Source organism: Phalangium opilio, unplaced genomic scaffold (genome assembly GCF_054372755.1).
Source record: "Phalangium opilio isolate 3A_F unplaced genomic scaffold, DU_Popi_V2 ptg000082l_1, whole genome shotgun sequence".
In the NCBI taxonomy this organism is placed as follows: Eukaryota; Metazoa; Arthropoda; class Arachnida; order Opiliones; family Phalangiidae; genus Phalangium; species Phalangium opilio.
The window spans coordinates 5,078,860-5,104,436 of NW_028324189.1; the positions used below are offsets into that span (position 1 = coordinate 5,078,860).

The window sequence follows — 25,577 nt, forward strand, 5'->3', positions numbered from 1 at the left end:
TGTATACACAAGCACTAGTTCTCATGCTCCTAAATGAGTTCTTGGTAATTTAATAATAAAATTTTTAATATTTAATTTAACAGAATGGTATTGGTGACAAAATTGGGAAGAAAATTGATGAATTTATTCAAACTGGAAAACTTAAAAAATTAGACAATGTAATTACAATAATTAAAAAAAATTAACAGAAAACTTAATTAAAACCGCCATATTTTTATTCCAGATTAGAGCTAGTGATGAAAATAAATGCATCACTGAATTATGTAGAGTATCTGGCATTGGGTATAATATTTAAATCCTTAATTTAATTTAATTGTATATTATATTATATTATATATTGTTTTCAAAATAATAATTAACTTAAATATTAATATTAATTTTAGTCCAGCAGCTGCCAAAAAACTTGCTGATGAAGGAATCTCAAACATTGAAGGTAATATTATATTATTATTTAAAACAATTAATTTTTAAATGAAATTAAATTTAATAAATTAAATTAATTAATAAATATTTGTAGATCTTAAAAAACATCCTGAAAAATTAAATCATCACCAAAAAATTGGACTCAAGTAAAATTAAATTAAACTTAATGCTATCAAATGGGGGCTGAATAATTATATAATATATATATATAATATATAATATATTATATATATAATATATAATATAAATAATATATTATATATATAATATATAATATATATAATATATAATATATATATAATATATAATATATATAATATATAATATATGTAATATATATAATTATTTAAAATAGATATGTGGAAGATTTTGAAAAGAAAATTCCCCGAGAAGAAATTCAATCTGCTGAGGTAAAGAATTAATTTATTTAAAAAAATTAAAATTAATGTTAAGTATTTAAATTTAATGGCTAATGCATTTATTTCAGGATAAAATTCGAAAATCGGTAACAGAAGTGGATCCCAAATTTTTATTAACAATCTGTGGAAGCTATAGAAGAGGTTAAAATAAATAATTATTATTATTATTATAATTAATTATCTTTAATACGTAATTAACATTTAAGGATTGAAATCAAGTGGAGATATTGATATTTTATTAACCCATGAAGATTATACATCAGAAACTAAGAAAAAGGTTGATATGTTATTTTAATTTTATGTTTTACCAGGAATTTATTTATTTTAAGGAAGCAGGAATGATTATTTATTTTATTAAATGGGTTGAAGTAACTGTTATTCATTCCTGCTTTTTTAAATATATAAATTCCTGGTTTTATTTATTGTACTTTGTTTATAACAGCAAGAGTTACTCACAAAAGTTGTTGAGAAGTTAAATTCAGAAGGTCTTGTGACTGATACTATATCTCATGGTGCAACAAAATTCATGGTAGATACGCCCATATATTAGGAAAATTAATGATAATTTCTAAATATAATGTTATCTTATCAGGGTGTCTGCATTCTTAAAGAAAACGCCCCATTTAGAAGAATTGATATCAGGTAAATTATTATATTTTTATTATTTTTATTTATTTTATTGGATTTAACTAATTAAATTAATTTTATTTAATTTAAAACAGATTAATTCCTCATGATCAATATTATTGTGGTGTACTTTATTTCACTGGCAGTGATATGTTCAATAAGACAATGCGAGCCCATGCCTTAGAAAAGGGGTTCACGTTAAATGAGTATACCATAAGACCTGTTGGTAGCACTGGTAAGTTAAAAAGAAATTCTATAATTTTCACAATTATAATTGTTTGTTTATTTATTTCCTATAATTTTCACAATTATAATTGTTTGTTTATTTATTTCCTATAATTTTTACAATTATAATTGTTTATTTATTAATTTCCTATAATTTTCACAATTATAATTGTTTATTTATTTAATTATTTCCTATAATTTTCACAATTATAATTGTTTATTTATTAATTTCCTATAATTTTCGCAATTATAATTGTTTATTTATTTATTAATTTCCTATAATTTTCACAATTATAATTATTTATTTATTAATTTCCTATAATTTTCACAATTATAATTATTTATTTACTAATTTCCTATAATTTTCACAATTATAATTATTTATTTATTAATTTCCTATAATTTTCACAATTATAATTGTTTATTTATTAATTTCCTATAATTTTCACAATTATAATTGTTTATTTATTAATTTCTTATAATTTTCACAATTATAATTGTTTATTTATTTATTTATTTATTTATTTATTTTCAGGTAAACCAGGTGAAAGTTTGCCTGTCACTTGCGAAGAGGACATTTTTGATTATATTGATTATCCTTATAAAAAACCTGAGGAACGATGCATGTAACGAACGAACTTTCTTTGTAACAAAGCATTTCTTTTTATTATTACTTTCTGTACAAAAATTTACTATAAACATGAGTCAGCATTTTATGTTTTTTCAAAATTTAAGCGTGTGTAACTGTAGCAACATTACAAAAACATTAACTACATTGTTTGTTAAGTCTATGAAACCAAATATAAAAGCATTTCGAAAAATAGATCATTGAGACTCTTATTATTATTATTATTATTATTATTGGGCGTACAAAGTTATAAGGGAAAACCAAAATAGCTGCACTGCTTAGTTAAGCTAAGCAATACGTGACGCGTAACAATGACGTAATCACAGAATCTATGACTAGTCCATGAGTAAATATAGATCAAGTAACTATTACTTGATTTATATTTACTCTGTTTTTCAAATGTTAATTGTTATAGTTCAACTTTGACACATTGACACGCCTCTTTTTGAGCGTCTACATATGCTTTACATCCCAATGCGCTGGTACTTAGGTGAAGAAGTTTTGATGTCACTTGGCAATCTAAAGTTGACACAAAGCAAAGAATTAAAAAAAAATTGTATTGAAATCCAATGAAATGGTCCACAGGGGATGAAAAAACGTTGCAGGGTTCCGCTGGGGGGGTGGGGGGGGGGGGGTGAGTAGATGAACTGTTGCGCTAAAGGTCACTGCGCACCGTCGCCAAAAACATACTGAGGTACAAAGTTCATGCTGGTGTGGTCTATTTTTGAAGGGGCGTATTGATACAAAGTTCATACTGGTGTGGTCTATTTTTGAAGGGGCGTATTGATACAAAGTTCATACTGGTGTGGTCTATTTTTGAAGGGGCGTATTGATACAAAGTTCATGCTGGTGTGGTCTATTTTTGAAGGGGCGCATTGATACAAAGTTCATACTGGTGTGGTCTATTTTTGAAGGGGCGCATTGATACAAAGTTCATACTGGTGTGGTCTATTTTTGAAGGGGCGCATTGATACAAAGTTCATACTGGTGTGGTCTATTTTTGAAGGGGCGCATTGATACAAAGTTCATACTGGTGTGGTCTATTTTTGAAGGGGCGCATTGATACAAAGTTCATACTGGTGTGGTCTATTTTTGAAGGGGCGCATTGATACAAAGTTCATACTGGTGTGGTCTATTTTTGAAGGGGCGCATTGATACAAAGTTCATACTGGTGTGGTCTATTTTTGAAGGGGCGCATTGATACAAAGTTCATACTGGTGTGGTCTATTTTTGAAGGGGCGCATTGATACAAAGTTCATGCTGGTGTGGTCTATTTTTGAAGGGGCGCATTGATACATACTTTTGAAGCCGTCTTTTCCCAGTTTTCGCTTTTGCTTCTCACACGTTTTTGCCAGGCACTTTTCGAAGTCCGCGTCACATTTGTCTTTCTTGTTGAAACACGTACCGTAACAAATGTCGTGGTAGTTACAACAATCGGCCATCTCGGAAACGGGTAATTCGCTAGCGCTTAACTGTTAAAAACCCGTAGTGAATTTATTATACCACTTCATGTCTTCATCATGAACCGTCACCCGACTTACTTGGACACCATAGCTTCCACAACCATTTGGAACAGGTTTGTAGTAATTGTTCTTTTTCATAACTTCACCTAGGTGACCACGGTTTTAGTTGTAAATCATTGAAAGACGTGACATATACTTAGAATTATCTCGCCGGGAAATTTTACTCGAAAGGAAAGGGACCGAACTGCTAGGGCAGCTGTGGCGCCATTATAATAATTAATACGTATACAGTTGTTAAGGTGTAAATTGCCACTACTTTCTCATTAACCACAGTATAATAAGTACTTGTTAATTGGTTAATTACCCCTTGGTTATGGTATTATTACACTGGCGCTACCATCGCCCTACCAATTCTCAAACCGTATCTGACACGTCTTCCATAGAAATTTACAACAAATATCTACCCTTTATTACAAATGTAAACAGTCCAAACCATGGCATTTTATTTGCTACAATAAGTAAACTCCCCAATAGAGTAGTGTCGGTAGAGAGGGGAGTAGACTGTTTATCCCTCCCTCTAGGCGCGCTTTTGTAAGAGGGGATACTGTACGCGCCTGGTAGGGGGGATGACACTGAGCTAGAGCTAGATGTCAGTTCTACGTATGCAAACGTCATACCCTTCTATCTCTTAGCTAAGTGTCATCCCCCCTACCAGGCGCGTACAGTATCCCCTCTTACAAAGGCGCGCCTAGAGGGAGGGATACACAGTCTACTCCCCCCTCTACCGACACTACTCTATGGTATGACGTTTCCATAGTAGAACTGACATTACTCTATAGACCATTTCAATGAAATTAAGGGGGAAAGACAAGGGGTAAAATTTCGCCTTCCCTCTCGCTTTTTGGCGCCTGCGCTGTAGCCATTTTGTATCATGACAGAGCGCAGCAGAGACGGCAATGTATCAACCCCTTTGTATGTCCCGTTACTGAGGGTTCCCTATCCCCTTTTTTACGTTGAAAAAGGTTTATTGTTGAAAGCAGTCTCTAGACTTTACCTAAATGTTTATTTCAAGTTATGCTCTTCTATTAGAGATATTATAAAAAAAAATAAAAATCCCAAGCTTTATCTCTCCTATTCTGTAGGCGATAGTCACGTGATAACAATTGTGGGGGGGGGGTGAGTAGTAAACCTTTGGCTCCATGCAGTTGCTCATGCTTTAATTGAGATTAACGCGGTAAGAAGGAGGTGGGGTATTTAACTTCTACCTAATAAACCGTTAGCAGTAAATTATTTAACCTTCACCTATTGCGATTATTTGCGAAATCATCCGATATATTCTATTAGATAAGACATATTAAAGTTTTATACGAACCTTTTAAACAAGTGTATTCACACGGCCCGTCTTTTGTGGCTTTATCAGCTACATCTTGAGCTGTTTTTAAACTAACATCTAGTTTTTTCAACCCGTAAGAAACTCCCTGTAGAAAATCCGTGGCCATTTTAATTCCATCTTGAATATTAGCGATAATTGATTGAGTCTTGCAGTAAAATGCTCCGAAAAACAACGCGCAAAAAAACTTCATAATTCTCCATTTTTCCATTGTTGATTGAATTTAGTGTGGCCAAGCCTTAGCTTAGACCTTTTAATGTCCTTAATATTTTGTCTGCTAGCTTTATTTAGCAGACGATTGAATAACTTGATTATTCTAAGAGTTATTGAGTGATATTATAGCGCCATATGTGAACAGTTCTTGAAATAGTGTTAACATTACTAAACGACTATGTGTTTAATGGCAAGTCTCCAGCTGAGAAAATATTATATTTAGAAAGGGCATGCGGTGTAATTTGCGAAAGAAAAAATATGAATCAGGCTCGACAAAAATAAATTCTATAATATTTTCTAAGCCTTTCAATTTTTCAAACGACATAACCTTGAGTTCTATACAAGCGGGAGGTTCCGTTAGCGTTTTGTGTATACCTTTACCATAAGTATATAAGATATATTCCATAAGTATGACACTACCTATACTTTGTAATGCTAGAGACTTACTGAGAGCTAGTTCGAGAACGACACTAGAATTTACTACACTCAGTTTTGCAGTCCCATCTTTCTATTCAGTCTGTACTAAGCTTTTGACAGCGCCCCACCAGGCGTCGCTATACGAGAATCTATGACCTACGTCACTTCATCCCTCATCAGAAGCTTTGAGCAACCGTAGTCAAACTTATGGAACATATCTCTTGAACCTATAGCTAAGATAGGGGGAAATTGAGGGTCGTGTAGCCTTTCTTAGCGCTGCACAGTGATGACTTTGAGCGATATCTAACCTATGATATTTTCAAGAGAGACAATAGATCTGCCTTTTCGACTGATATCACGAGTATGTAGGCGTATGAGGCTTGCAACGTTTCTCGCAATAGAAGACCTCACGCATGTTCAATTAAAAGTCGCTATGGTAACCGATAACGTCCTTGAGAGACTATATAGAATGTAAGCGCTTGTAAAATAGTTATTCGGGCGTTTTTCGTCGGTCGTAATGGCCGTACTATGGAAACACGTCCTCAGTTGGAACAAATAACGCTTACTTCGTCTGTCGGGGCTTTCTAGCCCTGACAATGGCTTCTCGTTTCGTGGACATTCTATAGCGGCCCCGCAATTGCTTAATTTCGAGCGCCATGGGGTTTGAATGTCTACACTTATGGGACGAGAGCCTCCTCGATCAAATCGTACGTTCAGTTGTTATATTTTTAATTATCGACGAAAGTCGTTTTGAAAGAGGAGGTTTCGTACATTACATCACTGAAAGCGTACCGAATGAGTAAGCCATGATTGATATTTATAAAATTGACTGTGTACTCTAAAAACCGTCGTAGCTCGACATGGGCATTTGAAGAGGACCGCGCAAAACTTTATTAATAGATTTTAAAGCGATTCTCCTAAACGTTTTCACAAACTCCCCCGCTAGCCTGTCTGCCTTTTAGTTCTCGGGAAATCCGCCAGTTTTAATACGACGCTAGTTTCCGCGAGACTAAGGGTAGGGTCCGGACCAGACTTAGAAATAAGGATAATTTTTAAACTAGTCCTTGGGACCAGTGACCCCCCTAGTGTTCTAAATAATAAACTGGTCTCCGGAGTGGTCCCAGCCTTTGTTCTCCTATAGATTTGCAATTAATAAACTGGTCCCGAGGACCAGTAACCCCCACTTTTTGAATTAAAAAACTAGTCCAAGCAATTAATAAACTGGTTTTTGACCAGTGGACGTGTGCTATTTCTAAGTCAAAGTTTTATGCGTTGAAAATTAGCAGAATTTAATAGTCCCGAGTTTAGCAGAGTGACCATGTTCAAGCCCTTCCTACATTATCCTATAATTGAATTATAACTCCTATATTTAGCTCCATAGAAATAGTTTTTATTTCAATAAAGAAATATGTTTTCACTTTGATTAAACATTACATTAATTTCGGTCTAACTTTCATCTCCACTTCTTTTAAAGAGTAATAATGAGTTTTAAAGTCGTACCAGTTTACTCCATCGGCGAAGCTTACATGTTTACCTCTTAAGTAAAGGCCGTTTAAGTTAACTCTGTGGCATTCGTTATACCACCAACCTCCTTTAAATTTTTGCACGCACCCTGCGCTGGTTCTGTCGTGGTCGTAGGTGTGGAATATTTGGTTATTATGGGTACCAAATGAATCGCCAGCATCTCCTTCGTAACCTTCAATTTTAAGTCTGTAATTTTCTAATTCAGGACCAATTCGAAAGATGTTGTAAAGAGCGTATCTTTTGGTTCCCTCAAAATCTTCCATGTCCACTCTCAAAACCATGGCTCGTTCGTTTGACAAAGCAAATATTGCGTCATTACCTGTAAAGTAGTGACATAACTGCAACTTTCCCCTCACTTCACATCAGTTCAACGCACCTAACCAGAATTCTTTCTTTATGTCACCAAATCCATCTCTATAGTCATTCCAACTTCTGTAGAAATTTTCCTGCTCGCCTGCCAAATCGGTTCGTCTTTGGATCACCTGTTATGACCAGCAAAAATCATTGGTTTGATGGTTTCAAATGTTTCAAAGTTTTGTTACGGGACATTTTAAATGTCACACTATTCAATCGCACTTACTGTCCATCCTCCAGTTGTCGTCTCCATGTCGCAATACACGTCAATAGATCTGTTCAGATAACGTGGCCAAACGCGATAAACTCCACTTACACGAAAGTTTAGTTTTTCCTTAATTTCGTAACAGTTTGATACCACCGAAGCGCATTCTGATTTCGATTTATCGATCTCTATTTTACTTTTTTGTTTCGCCGGAGACTCGCAAGCCAGATCTATAAATACATTTAACATGAAATGTTTCTTAATCAGTCGTTTAATGTAACGACGTCTACTTACGCTCTAGTTCTCCTAGTTTAACCTTTGCATTTTGAAGGAAATCTTTCAAAAGTAGTACGACGCTTTCCGTCGATTTCAAACTTTCTTTCAGGGTTGATACGTAACTACAAGTTTTGGCATCTTGAACAAATTCCACTATTGTAGTGTTAAATTCCACGGTTTCGTTAACATTTTCCACCTTTTCAACATTCAAAACTACTTCGTCTTGCCTATGTGGCTTTATTAAAGACGACAATAATATTAAAAATATGAACGATTTCTCCAGTAATGGCCTCATTCTTTATCGACTGAAAGCTATGAATTGCTCTTTGGGCAGAATTTTTATAAAATGATATTCACAACCTTAATGAAGGCTTACAAGACAGGCCAAGCCACTTTAAGATAGCATCTTATGAAGATTTGGCGTTGTTCTCGCCACTTAACTAATTTCGGGAAGCATAGATTAGATTAATTAGAATTCTATAGTCTCTAAGAATGGTTTCAAGGAGGTGAGATTAAGGAAAGCGTACCAAATGAATAAGCCATGACTAAACCGTCGTGGCTCGGTAGCTCGGCAGGACATTTGAAATGGACGGCGCGAAGCTACCTTAAGAGGTTTTATTTTTTTCACAAATTTCCCCCTAGCCAACTGCCTTTTAGTTTTCGGAAAATCTGGCAGGTTGAATACTGCCCTTATAGCTCACGCTGTCCAAAGGGAGATGTCCATACTTATAATGCGTTTAAAATTAGCAGGATGACCTAATGACTATGTTTAAGTCCTTCCTATATTATCCTATAATTAATGATAACTCCTATATTTTAGCCAACTAGGAATCGATTTTATTTCAATAAGTACATATATTTAAAATTTGATTAGTCCGGGAAACCCAATTGATTTTATAGATTAGTTTCTGATCTTTAAAAAAATGTTTAAACCATCAATGAAAAATTATTATTTGGCTGTTGCAGACTTTTCGAAAATATTTTTACCTTATTTGAGATCGTAACTCGTTTCATACCCTGCTGAACTATATCTATTTATTTGAATAGAGACAATTGGTACCTGATACTGAATTTAAAAATATTGTTCTGAAAACCTTGAATTACGATATTATGAGACTAATTATTATTGCCATAATAAAAAGCTCGTAAAGTTTAGTATGTATACACTAAGAGTTTATTTTCCAAAAATTCATATCCAGTTTTAAAACATATTGCGTATTGTTGCGCTCTTTGACCCAACACCAACAGTACTGTACATTTACATTATATAAGTTTTGTTTCGTTTGCAAGACCTAAACCTTACAGTAATTTCGGTCTAACTTTCATCTCCACTTCTTTTAAAGAGTAATGATACCCTTTAAAGTCGTACCAGTTTACTCCATCGGCGTAGCTCGTATGATTACCTCTTAAGTAAAGGCCGTTTAAGTTAACTCTGTGGCATTTGTCATACCACCAACCTCCTTTATATTTTTGCACGCACAATGCGCTGGTTCTGTCGTGGTCGTAGGTGTGGAATATGAAGTTATTATGACCACCAAATGAATCGCCAGCATCTCCTTCGTAACCTTCAATTTTAAGTTTGTAATTTTCTAATTCAGGTGCAACGCGAAAGATGTTGTAAAGAGCGTATCTTTTGGTTCCCTCAAAATCTTCCATGTCCACTCTCAAAACCATGGCTCGTTCGTTTGACAAAGCAAATATTGCGTCATTACCTGTAAAGTAGTGATTATTATATAACTGCAACTTTCCCCTCACTTCACATCAGTTCAACGCACCTAACCAGAATTCTTTCTTTATGTCACCAAATCCCTCTCTATAGTCATTCCAACTTCTGTAGAAATTTTCCTGCTCGCCTGCCAAATCGGTTCGTCTTTGGATCACCTGTTAAAACCAGCAAAAATCATTGGTTTGATGGTTTCAAATGTTTCAAAGTTTTGTTACGGGACATTTTAAATGTCACACTCTTCAATCGCACTTACTGTCCATCCTCCAGTTGTCGTCTCCATGTCGCAATACACGTCAATAGATCTGTTCAGATAACGTGGCCAAACGCGATAGACACCACTTGCACTGAATTTTAGTTTTTCCTTAATTTCATAACAGTTTGATACCATCGAAGCGCATTCTGATTTCAATTTTTCGATCTCTATTTTACTTTTTTGTTTCGCCGGAGACTCGCAAGCCAGATCTATAAATACATTTAACATAAAATACTTCATAATCAATCGTTTAACGTAACGACGCCTACTTACGCTCTAGTTTTCCCAGTTTAACCTTTGCATTTTGAAGAAAATCTTTCAAAAGTAGTACAACGCTTTCCGTCGATGTCAAACTTTCTTTCAGGCTTGATACGTAACTACAAGTTTTGGCATCTTGAACAAATTCGACTATTGTAGTGTTAAATTTCACGGTCTCGTTAATATTTTCCACCTTTTCAACATTCAAAACTACTTCGTCTTGCCTATGTGGCTTTATTAAAGACGACAATAATATTAGAAATATAAACGATTTCCCCAATAATGGTCTCATTTTTTATCGACTGAACGCTGTAAATTGCGCGTCGGTCATAATTTTAATTAAGGCTAGTAAGACACGCCAGGCCACTTCAAAATGACAACGTATGAAGATTATGCATTTTTCTCACCACCTAACTCATTCCGGGAAGCATAGATAAGAGTAATTAGTTGTTTATTGTCTCTATTGTTTATTGGAGGTGAGATTAAGAACCAGGTAATAGCACCTTTTAATTCGATAAAACAAAATAAAACTGTAAAGGTCATCACCATTAAAAACTCATATGAGATAATTAAAATGAACTAAAAATCCAATAAACTTAAGCACTAAATAATGTAAAGGGTTATACTTTTCTGAAGTAGGTTTTCTGCACATTTTCATGTATGTTTTTCCTATATATATAAACAAATAAAACAAATTCATTCTTAAATTTTCACTTATTTTATCAATCAAATTTCTTAAAAGGAATTTTAAATTTTCAATGGCCACCCATGTTTGACCAATGTCGTTAGCCGCTTTACTAATTTTGTGTATTAAGTCGCGAGATAACATAGTTCCACTCACAAAAATTGCCTTAGACAAGTAACATTTAGAAATAGTACAAAGAAAAGTAATTCCTCAAATTTTATTCAAGTCAAAATCACGACTAAATACATTATCAAAAATAAGTGAGGTCATTGATTAAGTTACTGGGGTAAATTTCATCTCTGATTTTTTTAATGAGCGATGATACCCTGAATGGTGTTGCCAACTGATCCCATCAGCGTATGGAATTTGACCTGGTCCAAGATATGGACCGTTCAAATTAATATTGTGACAAAATAACCAACTATTGCCAAACCACCAACCCCCTTTATATTTGTCATTGCAATAAGTGTGGTTTTCGTCAAATGTGCTAAATGGTTTTCCATTATGGTTTTTCAAAGCGTCACCTGAAAAGTTATTTTCATTGCCATTTGAAATAGAAACTCATAAGTGATATTAAAAGCATAAATGAACATACCGGCGTCACCAGTGTATTTACCAACGGTTAGTTTGAAATTGTCTGTTTTCGACGATATCCTGAACTCATCATAGTCCGCGAACTTAATCCCTCCGTCAAAGTCGTGCGTGTTTATTCTCAACCTCATGGGAGTTTCGTTTGTTAGCGCGAAAATGGCGTCGTTTCCTGGGTGTTTAGTTTATGTTGTCAAAAGTTTATAATACTTCTGTTCGAGAGAAGTGTACCATCCACAAAGCGGGGTAATTGTAATTTGTAACATGATTCTTCCCAACATCATTTTACATTTGGAGCAAGGTTACTAAACCGAATCACATGCGCGATATAATAGTTCCCTCATCATTACTCTTTTGGCGCTTAAACTATTTGCCAAGGCGCATGCGCTTGTGGATTTTTGTCCCACGTCAAGACAATCAAGGTTTGTTGGTTAATTGCTGAGGAAACAGTTATGGAATAATAATTCACCCTAACACGATGCGATGCCCATCTGAAGTTTGATGAGCAGGGGAGCAAACAAAAAGGGGTGAGCCTGGGAAGATTCATGTGACATAACAAAAGTATTAAGGGGATACAGAGTGTCATCCTTCTTCTATTATCCCCTTCTGATGTTATTTATTATATTGAGGGAACTGGTCCGATTGTTACTCACCTAACCAAAAAGATTCGTCAAGTTTCCCGAAACCCACTCGATATTTTTCCCAAGTTGTGTTGAAATTTACTGGTTCGTTGATTTCATTTTCGTGCCTTCTTTGGAAAAGCTAATAATTTAAATCTTAGTTTTAACCTGCTTTGCAATATTAGTCTTCAATATGAAAAGTGTATAAATTAAGTAATACTCACAGTCCAGCTTCCATTGTAGCTTTCCATATCGCAGAAAATCATAACAGCGTGATTTAGTAAAGTAGGCCAAACTTCATATATTCCGGAAGGAGGACTACCTAGTTTTTTTTTAATATCTCTACAGTTTTTGGCGCAATGATTCGCAGGGTTTTCTTTTGGCAATGTGCAGAATTTTTTCCGACTTGGGCAGATTTTGTCTGGAGATGGTGGTTTGGAGGGATTACTTTTTCCTGTTCCTGGTGTCTCTTTCTCTTTATCCGGCTTATTTTTTGCCCCACCCGGCTTATTTTTTGGCCCACCCGGCTTATTTCCTGACCCACCCGGCTTATTTTTTGGCCCACCCGGCTTATTTTCTGACCCACCCGGCTTATTTCCTGGCCCACCCGGCTTATTTCCTGGCCCACCCGGCTTATTTTCTGGCCCACCCGGCTTATTTCCTGGCCCACCCGGCTTATTTCCTGGCCCACCCGGCTTATTTCCTGGCCCACCCGGCTTATTTCCTGGCCCACCCGGCTTATTTCCTGGCCCACCCGGCTTATTTCCTGGCCCGCCCTTGTTATTTGGGTCTTCCGGTAGTCGCAGGTTCACAACGAATCGTTCTAAATTACGATCGTCTTTCGATATTTCTCTGGCGCGATTCCATTCAATATCTTTGGAAGTATCGCTTTTATCAATCCTAGTAACGTTGTAAAGAACCCATTGGTGAGGTACGGTCAGTTTTCCATCGTTCCCATCGTTCGCGTCTTCCGGTAGGTCATAATCGTCATACAGAACGTCGTTTTCGAAATCATAGTCAACTTCTTGTGACGCGTGTAATTTAAACTCCCCCAAAAGCAGAGTTGCGATAAAGAAGACTTGGTTAATTCTTGCCTTCCACATCACGAACCAAGCTGACGTCTAGTGCGTAGCTCATTTTATACCCTGCAGTTTAATACAGTAATTTGCTAAGCTGTGTTTTAAGATATTATTTTTCTGAAACCCATAAATTTCAACACGATTAGTTTTGGCTATTAATACCTTAATAAATAAAGCCTGTAATTTCATCTGTAGACACTGGTAATTTATTCGCAAAACAAAAATCGTATCAAGTTTTCAAATATATTGCACATTGTTTTGGTTAACGTAGAAGTTTTATTTCGTAAAATTCGTAAATTTACACTAGTTTTGGTCTAATTTTCATCTCCGCTTTTTTTAAAGAGTAATTGTAACCTTTAAATTTTAACCAGTTGACGCCATCGGCAAAGCTCGTATGATTACCTCTTAAGTAAAGTCCGTTCAAGTTAACCGTGTGGCAAGTATAATACCACCAACCACCTTTGAATTTTTGGACGCATTCTGTGTTGGTTCTGTCGTAGGTGTGGAATATATGATCACTATGGGAAGCGAATGAATCACCAGCGTCTCCTTCATAGCCTCCAACTTTAAGTTTGTAATTTTCTAATTCAGGTGCAACGCGAAAGATGTTGTAAAGAGCGTATCTTTTTGTTCCCTCAAAATCTTCCATGTCCACTCTCAAAACCATTTCACGTTCATTTGACAAAGCAAATATTGCATCATTACCTGTAAAGTAGTGATTATTGAATCACTGAAACGTTTCTCTCACTTTACTCGTCTTCCTCAGTTCAACTCACCTAACCAGAATTCATTCTTTATGTCACCAAATCCATCTCTGTAATCATTCCAACTTCTGTAGAAATTTTCCTGCTCACCTCCCATATCAGTTCGTCTTTGAATTACCTGTTATGACGAGCAAAAATCATTGGTTTCAAATGTTTCACAGTTTTGTTCTACGGGGACATTTAAATGGCACACTCGTTAATCACACTTACTGTCCATCCCCCAGTTGTCGTTTCCATGTCGCAAAATACGTTAATAGATCTGTTCAGATAACGTGGCCAAACGCGATAGACACCACTTGCACTGAATTGTAGTTTATTCTTAATTTCGTAACAGTTTGATACCATCGAAGTGCATTCTGATTTCGATTTATATGGGTCTGTACCGCCGCTTCGTATCATACCTGGCTCGCAAGCTAGATCTATAAAGATATTGCAACATTAAATACCTTTTATTAATTATTAATCGTTGAATGGCTTTTACTTACGCTCTAATTCTCCTAAATTATACTTTGCATTATGAAGAAAATCTTGCATAAACAGTATGGCGCTTTCCGTCGATTCCAAACTTCCTTTTAGCGATGAAACGTAACCACACGTTTTGGCATCTTGAACAAATTCTACTAAAGTATTTTTAAATTTCTCGGTTTCATTAGTATTTTCAACATTTAAAACTACTTCGTTTTGACAATGTGGCTTTATTAAAAACGACACTGAAATTAGAAATATCACCCAATTTCCCATTAAATGTCTCATTCTTATTCGATTGACGTTTCGCCTCTAATTATATTACTAAAACTTTAGCTGAGCTCTTTAGTATCTTATATCCAATTACGGTTTTAATCTACGTGTTGTTATGTAATAACCAAACGTAGCTTTAGTCCTGATGATTTGTGGTTGGTTTGGTATGGGATCAAATTCGCACCATGTTTCATCTCTGTGCGGTTTCACACGTAGCTTATAATTTACGATTGCGTATTTTTTGCGTAATCGTAAATTATAACTTTTCTATCTAATTGACGCTCAAGTTTTGATGATAGTTCTTAGAAAAGGAACATTTGATCTTCATTAGACCCGATGCTTTATATTGATTGTAAAGAGGAACTTAATTTATGTACTGGTAATAAGAATGTATATTAGATTTCTCTTAATTCAGAAATGTCGTCAATAAGTTTCCTCTGTATATTTAATTTCATTTGTACCAAACCAGCTTTACATTTTACTACATATAATTTTATTATTTTGAAAAATTATAATTAATAAAAATTAATTACCGGACTACTTGCGTATAAAATACTAGTATTTTGAAAAAGTTAGAAAAGTACATTTTTTATTCTTGATTAATTATTGTATGAAGAAAATTTAAGGCTAACTTTAATCTCAATTTTTTTTGTATCTAGAGATATAGAAAAGATTAGTTAAATTTTACACAATGCCAATAATTAAACCCATTTTGACAAATTATAATTAACAAATAACTTTGTTTACTAAAAGTTTTATTACACAAATTGAAATTCATTTATAATAAAAACTCAAAGCGTTAATTACGATATCATTTAAGCATACTTGAGATAATATTCAGTTAATGCGAGTATGAATACCGATCCGGTGACAATGATTTCGATCTAATTAGTTTAATTAGTGGTGAAGCTTCCCAATTAGCTGAGAATTTTTCCACACTAGTAACAACCCGATTGTTACTGAACTTTTTGCTACAGGCGCCTTTTCTTTTGTTAATTTCAATGGCGGTGTCTATAATGTTATTACCCAAGTAATAGTCACTCGCTATTATGTTAGATTTATAACCCCATTCCCCTCTAAACCATTCTGTAACATTTCGGTTAATAAGATCAGCAAAATATCTAAGTCCTAGCTTGGGTCTCAAGATGACGTCGGCATTGGTCGGGGTTAGTTCCGCCATTGCCGCCCACAATTTATTGGGTAAGACTTTTGAAAAGATCTTTTCAAAGTACTCCTTTAAAAGAGGTACTTTATTTTCTTCCCCCCATTTTTGGCTTACTTCTTCCCACAAGAGCTCGTGTCCTTCGCGAGCTTTGCTGTTGTAAGCCACTAAGACGCGTTTACCGCTATTCAAAATTTCACCTACAGTAGCGGAGTAGCCCATTGTGTTGGGAATCATGGCGTGTCCTAGTTCTTTCACTAACCTTTCGATGAGCAAAACGTGGACAGTGTTATCTTCGAAACCTTCGGGGAATCTGTGAAAGTCTAAAATAACAATTTCGTCTTTGGTCAAAGACAGGAACTTCTTGACGTCGTCAATAACTTTCGACAAGGGGTTTGGTGTACGAATAAAATCGTGGTTTATCCAGAATTTTTCATCACTTCCCTTGTAGTAACCGATTCGCAGATCGACGCTTCGAATTCCGAAACACAACTGCGTGAAAATGTCCTCGTCTTGAGCGTAGGTGAACCTGGTCAAGATATTCTCGCTTATCCAGCCTTTGTAAGCTTGGTAACTTCCGGAATCGTGAGTGCCTGGTATCATCAGACTGGTTATATTGAGACCCGCGATGTGCTCTTTAATTTCGGACATCCAGAAAGGTCTGGTGCGAACGCAAGTCATGGCAACGACGTCCATGTTTTTTCTGAAGTACGCTCCCCAATAACCTAGGCATTCGGACGTCAGTACGCTGCCATTGAAGTTTTGGACTGGAAACTGGACCTTGGATCGAAATACTGTGTCTTTCAAAGTATCGACTTGAACGGAGTCAACTGGAGGTAGCATGGAAACTCCTGGATCCCTGTCGAAAATGGCCACTAAGTCACCATCCTTTTTTATGACGTTAAACCAGTTCAGTTCGAGCAATCTTTGCGTAATAGTTCCTTTTATTGTCACGCTTGCCAGGGAACATACTGTGAAATATATTTCTGGACTTTTTTCATCGCCGCAGTAGACTTCTGAAAGTTTATGTATATTTAAACGTGGTTGTAGCTTAACATAGTAATTGTAAATAATAGGAAACAATATATATACCTTTGTTCGGAGGTTTTCCATGTTCCCACAGAATTCTGCCTGAGAAAACTGAGGCGTTCCAGGATGCGCAGGTTAAAAAAATTAAAACCGCGGATGCAATTCTCCTCGTAGTAGCCATCTGGTAAAATATTTAGATCCAATTAACAATTTTCTAAAGCTAAGAATATCCCAAAATGTTACCGTAACCGTTCTCGTTCAAACCTCTTAAAAGACTGTACTTAAAACGTTGTTAACTATACATATATGCATATCAATATCCACTGGCAGTCAAATTCCAATATTTACTTGTTTAAGCACAAACATAAGTGGGCAAAATAGAACCAGATACAGCCAGTATAAACAGTCTATGAACTTTGTCAAAGAATTCCACTTGGAGTTTTGGTTTTTCAACTTCTCTATGCTTCTGTTTTAACTTGTAGATCAATGATAACTACATATAATTAAACTAATATGTATTTAGTACTTGGAATTTTGCGTTTAAAAGAAAACAGTGATAACATGAATACATACAACTATAGTAACTATTTTCCCAGCGTATCTTGGCGGATTTTGTGGGAAGAGCTAGAATTATCATTATCTATGGCGAATTTTACCTCGCGAATAATCTATCTCGCTGCGCATTGTACCTTGTCTAGGAACTGTCTATGATACCAACCTATGAAATCGCAGTTCGACGTTAAAATTATGAGGCCCACAAAACCGCATTGAAATTAACATGGGAGATACGGCGGCAAAATTATTCCTAGTGGCTTTATGTATTCCCAATGATAATGAGTTCAAGCATCGATACCGTAAGTTCAAAACTTATCTAGAGATGAAATTGATAAACACACACTATAGTATCAGTATTTTAAATTTTTAAAAATTTAATTATTAGGAAACATTAGTTTTTGAAAAAAGATCAAAGGCAAATTTATTTCGCAATAAAAAGTGAACAGTTTTGAGATCATTTAATATACACGTATTAAATCTTTATCATAGAATAGTTTCGAAGATCCAATTTATGTGAATTCCATTTCCAATTTGTTCACTTCTTCGTACAGCTGGATAAAGAAAGAAAGTAAATAGTTTAGTAGCGATAATATCAATTCCTTGATACTGGACATTCAAAATTAGATTTTCATTTCTAAGGGTTACTTACATCGTTGTTGAAATATCTCGGAAACATAGTCTTCCTTCGTACGAAGAGATAAGTTAGGCCAGTTGCAAGAATCACAGAAATTATAACAAAGAGTACAATAGCCGTTATGGCTCCAACTCCCATGTGATATCCGTCTGTGTTTATATTTAAACCACTTTCCTTTTCATTCTTCACGGCAGAGTTGTTTAACTCAAATTCAATATTTTCCTTGCCATTTTGACGTGAATGAGCTAGGTTCTCTGAGCAAATTAATTAAAATTAAATATAAATAATTAATTGTTTATAATTACATTATATACGTTCTTACCTTTCTTGACTTCGCAAATAAATCCTTCATTTAACCCGCAATGATCGTTTTCGAACGTCATGGTATGCGGTTTTAAATGAACGCATCCGAAGAATATTGAATTTTGGGGATTGCCAATGCTCCACGGTGCGAAATTCACTGGACTATTATCTATCCACGTATAGCCACCTATAAAATTATAAATTTGAAATAATTTGAAACGTTAAAGAGTATAATACACATTAAATATTTTACCGAATAGATTTTGCACTAATCCTATCCATAAATTGGGGGTGCTCCCAATATTTATCTCTTTTATTTGTGACCTTAAGAGATCAAGTTCGTGTTGATTATGAAAACTTGCCAATTTTGCGTCATTCCCTGTTTAATTTTGAAATAAGTGTGAATTTTTAAGAAACTTTATAATATTAATTAAAGCGTACCCATTTCTGAACACGTATTAAGAGCATCTTGCCATGTACTACCACCTTTACGTTGTTCCAAGTGGTAACAGTAATCACTTCCCAAATCTACCCATTCTCTACCTTTAACATTCGATTTAGGACAGCTAACCGAACTCTTCGAAACTGCCGGTGGTTCATCTGGATTTAAAGTGTTTAGGAGATCATTAGCGGTAGACATTAACTAAAAAACCTCCTTAAATATGAGTTTCATACCATCGTTAATTCTGCAAATGAATCCTAATTTTGTTGAGCAATCAACGACGGACCACCGTGTGTCATTATTCATTGCTACACATCTTTTAGTATAGTTTGCTCGACTTGGTTCGTTTATGTCCCAGTTTGTGTAATAAGTTGGCCAACCATCGATCCAAGAAAATGATCCATTTGATTCCTGCGCAATATTAGATTATAAAGTTTTTCTTAGTTGTTGTTTTATTTATATTACCGGTGTCATTCCTTGGGCAAATCCGATCCAAATGTCAGGTTTTACTTCTAAATGCTGGCTTGTAAGTACACCAAGGAAAGCCTGGTCGAATCTATCGTTGATTGTAACCAAGTGTCCGTGATTTTCCTGGCACTCTTCTTCAGCGTTGATCCAATCAAATTTTGTTAATTCAATCTTGAAACAACTTCGACGGTAACGAACATAGCCATCAGGACAATTAGATGCTTGTTGCTTAGGCGGTGGTATTGCTGGATCTAAGAATTTAAACTAGTGTTATAATTCATGTCTTTGGCAGTAAACAAATTTAAAAATTTACCAATGTCCTTTTCGCAAATATATCCATTTAACACTGAGCATCCAGTGCGAACGCTCCATTTTCCAGCAAGGTTTAGCTCGTGGTGCATTTGCACGTTAATGCAAACATGGTGCATATCATTCTTAGAAATATTACGTTTAGTTTTGATACCCTACAGTTTAATATGTAAAGTTTAATTTTGCTTACAGTGTTTTTCGGTTCACCCAATGCCCAATTTTCAAAATCCAATTTGGTTTGACCACCCCATTTATGAATTTTGTGATTAAGTGTATCGATGGTGAGGTCAGTCCATAGGGATGTGTTCAACCCGACGATAATAGACGTTAAGAAATCTTTGGCAAGTTAGGAATTGTTAGAAACGTGTATTATGAAAAATATTTAAAGATATTTACCTTGTTGTTCTTTGGTGTGTATGCTCACTAAATTCGAATTCGTATTCCTGCATTGCTTTTTGGCTTTTACAAAGTATGTTTCCTCACCATCACCGTAAATTTTATAGCATTTGTTTTCTAAATTTTAAAAGGATTAATTTATTAAAAAGTAGATATAGTTTTTCTGTCGTAGGAATTTTACTGAATTTCAGCCATGACTCTGGACAATTTCCTTCCGTAATTATTGAAGGTAAAGTAGTTTCGTCCGTTGTATTCTTAATTTTGCAAACTAAATTATCCAGCATTATGTCACAGTCCGTTGGAGACCATTCGCCTAAGTATTCAAAGCCAAATAAGTTTAGTCAACTTCATTTACTTCTGGTTTAGTCGGTACCGTGTTACACTTATGGAATATATCTTATAAACTTATAGTATGAGTTATAAAATTGTGCGCACCATTTTCAAACAAAACCACGCAAGATGATTGGCGGATTAGAATTGGTTTCATTTGAAATCTCCAATTGTTGTAATCAAAAATGGTTCCATCAGACCATTTGAATGAGCTATCAAAACCAATTATTTTCAAACCAATCCAAGATATTGAACGAAACGAAGTTGTTTTCTGATTCTTGAACTTTAAGATTAAAACACATATTTAAACCATTCGACTCAAAAAATATTGAAATGAAAGTTAGAAACGTACTTCATTAAGAATAAATTTATTTTCTTCCTCATTTTCTATAGATACAAGATGTCCACCAAGCTTAGCGCAATAATCCTCAGCTCCTGCCCAACTAACGTGATTGTTCAATTGGACGAATTTGTAGCAATTACTGTTGAAGCGATACCAATCATCGCCTTCGAAACATTTTTCTAACTGCCCCAATACTGTAAGTAGATAATTTGTTTAAAGAACCCTTACCTTTACCTGGTGAGAAATTAACTTACTTTGAGGAACCGCAAAAATAATTAGGAGAAACTGTACAGATCTCATTGTAACAAGTAGGCGAGCTTATCCACACACAAAGCACTAATTTTTCAAATAATATGACAGAAAAACATATAGATAATTGTAAGTTCTTTTATCCACGATGGAATCTTTCAAAACTGTGATGACTCACGTTATTCTAGTTGCTACAGATTGAGGTGGGGGTTGAATTCGCGAACAATATTCAAAATTTTTTTTTGAACAAAACACATTTCAGTGAAGAGACTAGTTCGAAACGGAGGGACCACTGATATTCATCTCGGATATTAGATTTCGTAAATTGATACTGAATGATTTTCGAACCCAAACTCTCAATAAGACAATTATTTTTTTAAAACATAGGCCTAAATCAAAGTACTTTGCGTCTAGCAATTGTTTTCTGTAGAACAATGCTTCAATAGAATTGTATTCGCCTGCACCTTAAACTTTCAATAAGATTTTTCCACTTCACTCTTATCAGACGGGAAAACTCTTATCATGTTTTTGCTGATAGCGGCCATTAATATACCATGCGTGTCTGAGAAAATTATTTGCCTCAATTTTTACATGTTTGAATAAATATTATACAGTAATACCAAAACTATATAGGTTAATCTAAATACGTTCGGTATTAAGCTTTTGAAAATGAAGCGGCATTTATTCTGATCTAGAATCAAGGATAGATTTAGTTTAGAAGTAGGAATGGAGAACGGTTAGTATTTACTTCAGTCCGACTAATAGCACAGTATAGAGCCCCTCCCTCCAACACTTAACGAAAAGTTTAATTATCTGATTGGTTCGCTTGAACTTCTTTTTGATGACGTTGCTGACGGGGACGGTCAAAAATACGTAATTCCTTTCTACCTCTGTCGCTATGACCCAACTCTTCTTTCATACCCCTCTGTCCCGGGGAAGGGGGTCCGGGACTTTGACGCGCGCCCACATTACTCCGTTCTCCATTCCTACTTCTAAAATTAAATCTATGCCTGATGGAATAGAGTTATCTCAGAAGCCTTAGCATGACGTCACCCATGCTATGTGCCCATATAACCGAAGCGGCACCAAAAATGGAGGCCCACTGCCAAAGTTAAGCCGTGATGTTTTACCTATTCAATGTCGTCACAACTGAGATTGTCTGAAGTTCTAATTGGCGCACGCGTCTTTTAGGCCACCTTCTTTCTGACAGTGAGATAAGTTTTTATTCATGAACATGTATGTAAGTGTAAGTATAAGTATAAGTCTTTCAGTGTTTTCAATTGTTTATTTATCTATTTTTACATAAAAAATTTGAACTTGCAACTAAAATTTACAGCAAAAATTTCAACTTTGAAAAATTTAGTCTACATCATAATGAAATTTTTTGGCTCAGAATTTCAAACCGAATTTTGGCTACGTTAAATATATCTTCGGCTAGATCTTCTACAGTAGTGTACCGTACTTTATGGAAGTTAAAAATGTCCTGTATAAATCCTTCCACTTCATTCTGTACAAAAAAAAAGAAAGTTCACATTAATTTTTTTAATTCCCTGCAAATTAATTCTAAGATTAACTATAAACCTTAAAACTTAAGCAGACTTCTTTTAAGTCTTCATTGGGACCCAGGAAGCCCCATGCTAACACCGGAGTTATGTGTTCAGAAATGGCGTAAAAATGACTAGAAAAGCCATCAGAATGCTGAAAAGAATATTTTTTAACCAACAAAAGCAATTAACATTAATTAATTAATTAATTAATTAACTAACTTTTAATCTACGTCTCTTAGCTTGTAGAACAGACCAAACTGCTGTAGACAATGCCTAAATATTAAATAAAACAATTAAATCTAATTAATTCCCTAACTCCGAGTCCTAATTAATTAAAACATCCAAAAATAAATAAATAAATAAATAATTACAGATTCTTTAAATCCATTGGATAACCATCTATTTTGGATAACCGCCCTAACAGACGTCGGTGGATTATCCAAGTCTTCAAATGCATCCATTAACATATAGTCCAATACAATATCGTAAAATGACAAACATGGAACCTATTATAATTATAATTAATTACGCATTAATTACAGTAATTAACTATTAAAAACTACATTAAATTAATATTAATATTAACCCCTCTAGCTCCTAATTCCTCTTCCATAATACTCCAGTTCTTTTTAATTTGAACAAAGTTTATCATTTCATCGTAAGCAATCTGGCAATCTTTAGGATCCTATAGAATATACATAACTAGCTAATTATAATACTCAGTACATAAATTAATATAATTAATTACCTTTTCCGCATAAATAAGCAGATCAGTAAGTAATTGCCCTCCCACATTAATAAACCACGCGCATGGATCAGGTTTTTCAAACAAGTACTGGAATGCTAAGCGAATGCAATGTACTTTAGCCAAACAATCAACTTCATCCGGGCATTTAACCACTTCAGTTCTGTGATAAAGCTTTCAGTTATTTCCATTAACTTAATTAGAAATTAAATCATAATTAATTAACCTTAAGTTTCTTATAGGAACTTCTCCTTCATTGGCTGGTTTTAATGCACTGTTGTAAAGTATTAACTTATCCATATCAATCATAATTTCACCATATTCATCAAAATCTCTCATATCACCAAGCTAATATTGATATAATAATAAGATATTAATTATCTACAAAGTATATTTAAGTTAATATAAATAAACAAGGAGTAATAACACAGTTCTACTCTTGTATTATTATTATTACTCCTTGTTCTTTATACTAAATTAAACTTAATTAAAGCAGGGGTGTGCGAGTACTCGTTAAGTTCGAGTACTCGGTTCGAGTATCGAGCCGAGTACTCTACTCGATACTCGATAACAACACATTGAGATACTCGAGACAGATTCGAGGAGCTTTTTAACATCTTAAATACTCCAACAAATACTCGAGTCCGAGGCTTACAACTATAGCAGACGATGAGTTCATGATCATTTATTTTGAAAATCACCTGTTCAATGTTTAATTGATCACTAACAATCTTTTTGAACTAGTTCGATATTAGATAATTGAACATCTTCGTTATTTTCAAGAAATTTACAAAATTGCTACTAGACAAGTCAATATTTGAGACTCGATAATTACTCGAAAGAACAAACAAAATTTGACCTCTCTAAATACTCGATACTCGAAAGTATTTTTGAGACTCGGCTCGATACTCGATAAGAAATTAGTTTCGATACTCGGACTCGGCTCGAAACCGAAAAAACGGGACTCGCACACCACTGAATTAAAGTTATTTTCTTTACATCAGCTTGAGCAGAAACAAAACTTTCCGCTGCCGAACTGAAACTAGTCATGGTTCTTCTATCAGACTCCGAATATCGATCCAAATGCAAAGAACTTGCAGATTTTGATTGAAATATTATGGAATTTTCAAATAAGAATAACTGAGTGCATAATTTCTGCAGTTCATGGGCGTGTTCGAGGACTGCCTCTAATTCGTGAGTGAATTTATTCTCTTCAGCATTTGTAAGCGCAAATTGGTTAAGACCTTCGTGATTGTATGAAGCCAATGCATCTTCCCAATATCCTACCGCTGTGTCTAAAGCTTCCATTCCTCGTTAAGATAATTTGGTTAGAAAAGTCTTAATTATGTAACATAATTAAGGGGATGGGGGGGATGGGGGAATAGGTTTCTTAAGTACCCATAACTCCTAATTGTTGAGGTGTAAGTTGAGTGGCTCCAATAGCACCATTTTGGGTTATACTTGGGACACCCATTATGGTGGATACTTTATCACTATGGGCCAAACTGTATCTGTATGGAGTGCGAATTTCGCTACTACCTGGTGCAATGCTAGATTGACGAGTTCCCACTGAAATTATCATATTATTTAATTAATTTAATTAATTTAGTATAGTTTAATTACTTAGGAATTATTTACAGTTTCTGGAATATTTTGAGTATGTGGCATTGTCAATTTTTCGCGTTTTTCTTCTTGAACCAAAATATCTTGGTTGAAAATAATGATGTCGCCTAATTAATGCCGTTTAATTATGTTTATTATAGTACTTACCGCGAAATAAGACCCAAACATACAATTCCAACACTGACAGTTATCAATGTTACCTTAGCTTTGAAGGGAATATTACTTAACTGTTGTTGGTAGCCAGTATATAAAGAAGACATTTTCTATTAAGATTTAAGTATTACTTAAATTATTAAATATGTACTTAATTAATGCTATTTATCGCGTATAATAAAATTATTATTTTTGTGATAGGGTATTTCTATACTAGTCCATAATGAATTTACAAAAACATAGATTTACCTTAGTTTCAAGCTAAACTTTATGTAGAATATTTAAATTTTGGTTTAGATAATAATTAGACTTCATTTTTTAATTAAAAACAGTTGAATTTTGCTAATTTACCACATCAAAAAAATATAATAAACAAATTTTAAATTTAGGTCGACTCGCGATCGTCCTTAGATA

The 25,577-nt window shown here is 34.6% G+C and overlaps 9 protein-coding genes and 1 long non-coding RNA gene across 14 annotated transcripts in view; 2 read left to right on the forward strand and 8 right to left on the reverse strand.

The window, feature by feature from the left end:
• Nucleotides 1–2,519, forward strand: part of LOC149651103 (DNA polymerase beta-like) — a 61,784-nt gene extending 59,265 nt beyond the window's left edge. For both annotated transcript variants that reach the window (XM_089847901.1, XM_089847902.1), the window contains 11 exons: nucleotides 84–158; nucleotides 224–282; nucleotides 384–433; nucleotides 518–569; nucleotides 779–833; nucleotides 911–983; nucleotides 1,049–1,119; nucleotides 1,285–1,371; nucleotides 1,435–1,484; nucleotides 1,565–1,704; nucleotides 2,230–2,519. In XM_089847901.1, coding sequence (XP_089704027.1) covers nucleotides 84–158; nucleotides 224–282; nucleotides 384–433; nucleotides 518–569; nucleotides 779–833; nucleotides 911–983; nucleotides 1,049–1,119; nucleotides 1,285–1,371; nucleotides 1,435–1,484; nucleotides 1,565–1,704; nucleotides 2,230–2,324 — 807 coding nt within the window. In that variant the 3' untranslated portion in view covers nucleotides 2,325–2,519. The remainder of the gene's footprint in view (nucleotides 1–83; nucleotides 159–223; nucleotides 283–383; nucleotides 434–517; nucleotides 570–778; nucleotides 834–910; nucleotides 984–1,048; nucleotides 1,120–1,284; nucleotides 1,372–1,434; nucleotides 1,485–1,564; nucleotides 1,705–2,229) is intronic.
• Nucleotides 2,336–5,877, reverse strand: GXIVsPLA2 (phospholipase A2 group XII). Of its 2 annotated transcripts, none has more exons than XM_089847903.1 (4): nucleotides 5,158–5,877; nucleotides 3,864–3,931; nucleotides 3,623–3,794; nucleotides 2,336–2,841 (listed from the first exon to the last, which is right to left on the reverse strand). In XM_089847903.1, the coding sequence occupies exons 1-4, from the start codon at nucleotides 5,384–5,386 to the stop codon at nucleotides 2,732–2,734; spliced, it is 579 nt and encodes a 192-aa protein (XP_089704029.1). In that variant the 5' UTR covers nucleotides 5,387–5,877; the 3' UTR covers nucleotides 2,336–2,731. The 2 variants fall into 2 exon arrangements, with proteins under 2 accessions (XP_089704029.1, XP_089704030.1); XM_089847904.1 differs by lacking the exon at nucleotides 5,158–5,877 and adding an exon at nucleotides 4,250–4,301.
• A 1,310-nt stretch (nucleotides 5,878–7,187) lies between these two features.
• On the reverse strand, nucleotides 7,188–8,481 carry LOC149651109 (techylectin-5B-like). The gene is made up of 4 exons (XM_089847089.1): nucleotides 8,183–8,481; nucleotides 7,910–8,118; nucleotides 7,706–7,811; nucleotides 7,188–7,648 (listed from the first exon to the last, which is right to left on the reverse strand). Exons 1-4 carry the CDS (start codon nucleotides 8,457–8,459, stop codon nucleotides 7,236–7,238), a joined length of 1,005 nt encoding a protein of 334 aa, XP_089703215.1. The 5' UTR covers nucleotides 8,460–8,481; the 3' UTR covers nucleotides 7,188–7,235.
• A 975-nt stretch (nucleotides 8,482–9,456) lies between these two features.
• LOC149651110 (techylectin-5B-like) lies at nucleotides 9,457–10,693 on the reverse strand. Its single transcript, XM_089847205.1, has 4 exons — nucleotides 10,417–10,693; nucleotides 10,144–10,352; nucleotides 9,940–10,045; nucleotides 9,457–9,876 (listed from the first exon to the last, which is right to left on the reverse strand). The coding sequence occupies exons 1-4, from the start codon at nucleotides 10,691–10,693 to the stop codon at nucleotides 9,464–9,466; spliced, it is 1,005 nt and encodes a 334-aa protein (XP_089703331.1). The 3' UTR covers nucleotides 9,457–9,463.
• A 596-nt stretch (nucleotides 10,694–11,289) lies between these two features.
• LOC149651111 (uncharacterized) lies at nucleotides 11,290–13,633 on the reverse strand. The gene is made up of 4 exons (XM_089847911.1): nucleotides 12,519–13,633; nucleotides 12,328–12,436; nucleotides 11,682–11,846; nucleotides 11,290–11,610 (listed from the first exon to the last, which is right to left on the reverse strand). Exons 1-4 carry the CDS (start codon nucleotides 13,395–13,397, stop codon nucleotides 11,360–11,362), a joined length of 1,404 nt encoding a protein of 467 aa, XP_089704037.1. The 5' UTR covers nucleotides 13,398–13,633; the 3' UTR covers nucleotides 11,290–11,359.
• On the reverse strand, nucleotides 13,627–14,890 carry LOC149651112 (techylectin-5B-like). The gene is made up of 4 exons (XM_089847912.1): nucleotides 14,623–14,890; nucleotides 14,348–14,556; nucleotides 14,150–14,255; nucleotides 13,627–14,078 (listed from the first exon to the last, which is right to left on the reverse strand). Exons 1-4 carry the CDS (start codon nucleotides 14,888–14,890, stop codon nucleotides 13,672–13,674), a joined length of 990 nt encoding a protein of 329 aa, XP_089704038.1. The 3' UTR covers nucleotides 13,627–13,671.
• On the reverse strand, nucleotides 14,817–17,466 carry LOC149651113 (PI-PLC X domain-containing protein 1-like). Of its 2 annotated transcripts, none has more exons than XM_089847908.1 (3): nucleotides 17,310–17,466; nucleotides 17,130–17,247; nucleotides 14,817–17,053 (listed from the first exon to the last, which is right to left on the reverse strand). In XM_089847908.1, exons 2-3 carry the CDS (start codon nucleotides 17,245–17,247, stop codon nucleotides 15,717–15,719), a joined length of 1,455 nt encoding a protein of 484 aa, XP_089704034.1. In that variant the 5' UTR covers nucleotides 17,310–17,466; the 3' UTR covers nucleotides 14,817–15,716. The 2 variants fall into 2 exon arrangements, with proteins under 2 accessions (XP_089704034.1, XP_089704035.1); XM_089847909.1 differs by having other exon boundaries at nucleotides 17,331–17,449.
• A 550-nt stretch (nucleotides 17,467–18,016) lies between these two features.
• LOC149651114 (macrophage mannose receptor 1-like) lies at nucleotides 18,017–21,432 on the reverse strand. Its single transcript, XM_089847905.1, has 15 exons — nucleotides 21,274–21,432; nucleotides 21,101–21,182; nucleotides 20,856–21,040; nucleotides 20,609–20,786; nucleotides 20,355–20,486; nucleotides 20,174–20,290; nucleotides 19,968–20,113; nucleotides 19,782–19,902; nucleotides 19,466–19,719; nucleotides 19,234–19,411; nucleotides 19,000–19,158; nucleotides 18,812–18,937; nucleotides 18,578–18,745; nucleotides 18,271–18,509; nucleotides 18,017–18,172 (listed from the first exon to the last, which is right to left on the reverse strand). The coding sequence occupies exons 2-15, from the start codon at nucleotides 21,144–21,146 to the stop codon at nucleotides 18,131–18,133; spliced, it is 2,091 nt and encodes a 696-aa protein (XP_089704031.1). The 5' UTR covers nucleotides 21,147–21,182; nucleotides 21,274–21,432; the 3' UTR covers nucleotides 18,017–18,130.
• A 157-nt stretch (nucleotides 21,433–21,589) lies between these two features.
• LOC149651115 (uncharacterized) lies at nucleotides 21,590–22,506 on the forward strand. The gene is made up of 2 exons (XR_016371055.1): nucleotides 21,590–22,341; nucleotides 22,432–22,506. It is a non-coding gene; the product is annotated as an uncharacterized LOC149651115 (long non-coding RNA).
• On the reverse strand, nucleotides 22,361–25,569 carry Miga (mitoguardin). 2 transcript variants are annotated; one of them, XM_089847907.1, is made up of 12 exons: nucleotides 25,413–25,569; nucleotides 25,158–25,273; nucleotides 25,026–25,093; nucleotides 24,786–24,956; nucleotides 24,387–24,688; nucleotides 23,614–23,735; nucleotides 23,391–23,550; nucleotides 23,229–23,327; nucleotides 23,014–23,148; nucleotides 22,862–22,915; nucleotides 22,677–22,793; nucleotides 22,361–22,602 (listed from the first exon to the last, which is right to left on the reverse strand). In XM_089847907.1, exons 2-12 carry the CDS (start codon nucleotides 25,268–25,270, stop codon nucleotides 22,465–22,467), a joined length of 1,479 nt encoding a protein of 492 aa, XP_089704033.1. In that variant the 5' UTR covers nucleotides 25,271–25,273; nucleotides 25,413–25,569; the 3' UTR covers nucleotides 22,361–22,464. The 2 variants fall into 2 exon arrangements, with proteins under 2 accessions (XP_089704033.1, XP_089704032.1); XM_089847906.1 differs by having other exon boundaries at nucleotides 24,387–24,697; nucleotides 25,413–25,568.
• Between the last annotated feature and the right edge of the window lie 8 nt (nucleotides 25,570–25,577).

Bases quoted from the DNA above. Each gene is read 5' to 3' on its own strand.
- GXIVsPLA2 (XM_089847903.1), bottom strand. From the start codon at position 5,386: ATGGAAAAATGGAGAATTATGAAGTTTTTTTGCGCGTTGTTTTTCGGA. The intron at 3,795-3,863 runs GTAAGTCGGGTG...GGTTTTTAACAG, and splicing joins GTGGAAGCTATGGTGTCCAA to TTAAGCGCTAGCGAATTACC. The intron at 2,842-3,622 runs GTATGTATCAAT...TGTCAACTTTAG, and splicing joins GGGAAAAGACGGCTTCAAAA to ATTGCCAAGTGACATCAAAA.
- LOC149651109 (XM_089847089.1), bottom strand. From the start codon at position 8,459: ATGAGGCCATTACTGGAGAAATCGTTCATATTTTTAATATTATTGTCG. The intron at 7,812-7,909 runs GTAAGTGCGATT...TGGTCATAACAG, and splicing joins CGACAACTGGAGGATGGACA to GTGATCCAAAGACGAACCGA. The intron at 7,649-7,705 runs GTGCGTTGAACT...ACTACTTTACAG, and splicing joins AAAGAAAGAATTCTGGTTAG to GTAATGACGCAATATTTGCT.
- LOC149651110 (XM_089847205.1), bottom strand. From the start codon at position 10,693: ATGAGACCATTATTGGGGAAATCGTTTATATTTCTAATATTATTGTCG. The intron at 10,353-10,416 runs GTAAGTAGGCGT...ATGTATTTATAG, and splicing joins TAAACTGGGAAAACTAGAGC to ATCTGGCTTGCGAGTCTCCG. The intron at 9,877-9,939 runs GTGCGTTGAACT...ACTACTTTACAG, and splicing joins AAAGAAAGAATTCTGGTTAG to GTAATGACGCAATATTTGCT.
- LOC149651111 (XM_089847911.1), bottom strand. From the start codon at position 13,397: ATGTGGAAGGCAAGAATTAACCAAGTCTTCTTTATCGCAACTCTGCTT. The intron at 12,437-12,518 runs GTGAGTATTACT...TTAAATTATTAG, and splicing joins GCTACAATGGAAGCTGGACT to CTTTTCCAAAGAAGGCACGA. The intron at 11,847-12,327 runs GTGAGTAACAAT...CTAAACACCCAG, and splicing joins TGACGAATCTTTTTGGTTAG to GAAACGACGCCATTTTCGCG.
- LOC149651112 (XM_089847912.1), bottom strand. From the start codon at position 14,890: ATGAGACATTTAATGGGAAATTGGGTGATATTTCTAATTTCAGTGTCG. The intron at 14,256-14,347 runs GTAAGTGTGATT...TCGTCATAACAG, and splicing joins CGACAACTGGGGGATGGACA to GTAATTCAAAGACGAACTGA. The intron at 14,079-14,149 runs GTGAGTTGAACT...ACTACTTTACAG, and splicing joins AAAGAATGAATTCTGGTTAG to GTAATGATGCAATATTTGCT.
- LOC149651113 (XM_089847908.1), bottom strand. From the start codon at position 17,247: ATGGCTACTACGAGGAGAATTGCATCCGCGGTTTTAATTTTTTTAACC. The intron at 17,054-17,129 runs GTATATATATTG...ATAAACTTTCAG, and splicing joins TGGAAAACCTCCGAACAAAG to AAGTCTACTGCGGCGATGAA.
- LOC149651114 (XM_089847905.1), bottom strand. From the start codon at position 21,146: ATGAGATCTGTACAGTTTCTCCTAATTATTTTTGCGGTTCCTCAAA. The intron at 20,787-20,855 runs GTACGTTTCTAA...TTAATCTTAAAG, and splicing joins ATAAATTTATTCTTAATGAA to TTCAAGAATCAGAAAACAAC. The intron at 20,291-20,354 runs GTAAAATTCCTA...TTTAAAATTTAG, and splicing joins AGAGTCATGGCTGAAATTCA to AAAACAAATGCTATAAAATT.
- Miga (XM_089847906.1), bottom strand. From the start codon at position 25,270: ATGTCTTCTTTATATACTGGCTACCAACAACAGTTAAGTAATATTCCC. The intron at 24,957-25,025 runs GTAAATAATTCC...TGATAATTTCAG, and splicing joins CTCAAAATATTCCAGAAACT to TGGGAACTCGTCAATCTAGC. The intron at 23,149-23,228 runs GTTAATATTAAT...TAATTATAATAG, and splicing joins AGGAATTAGGAGCTAGAGGG to GTTCCATGTTTGTCATTTTA.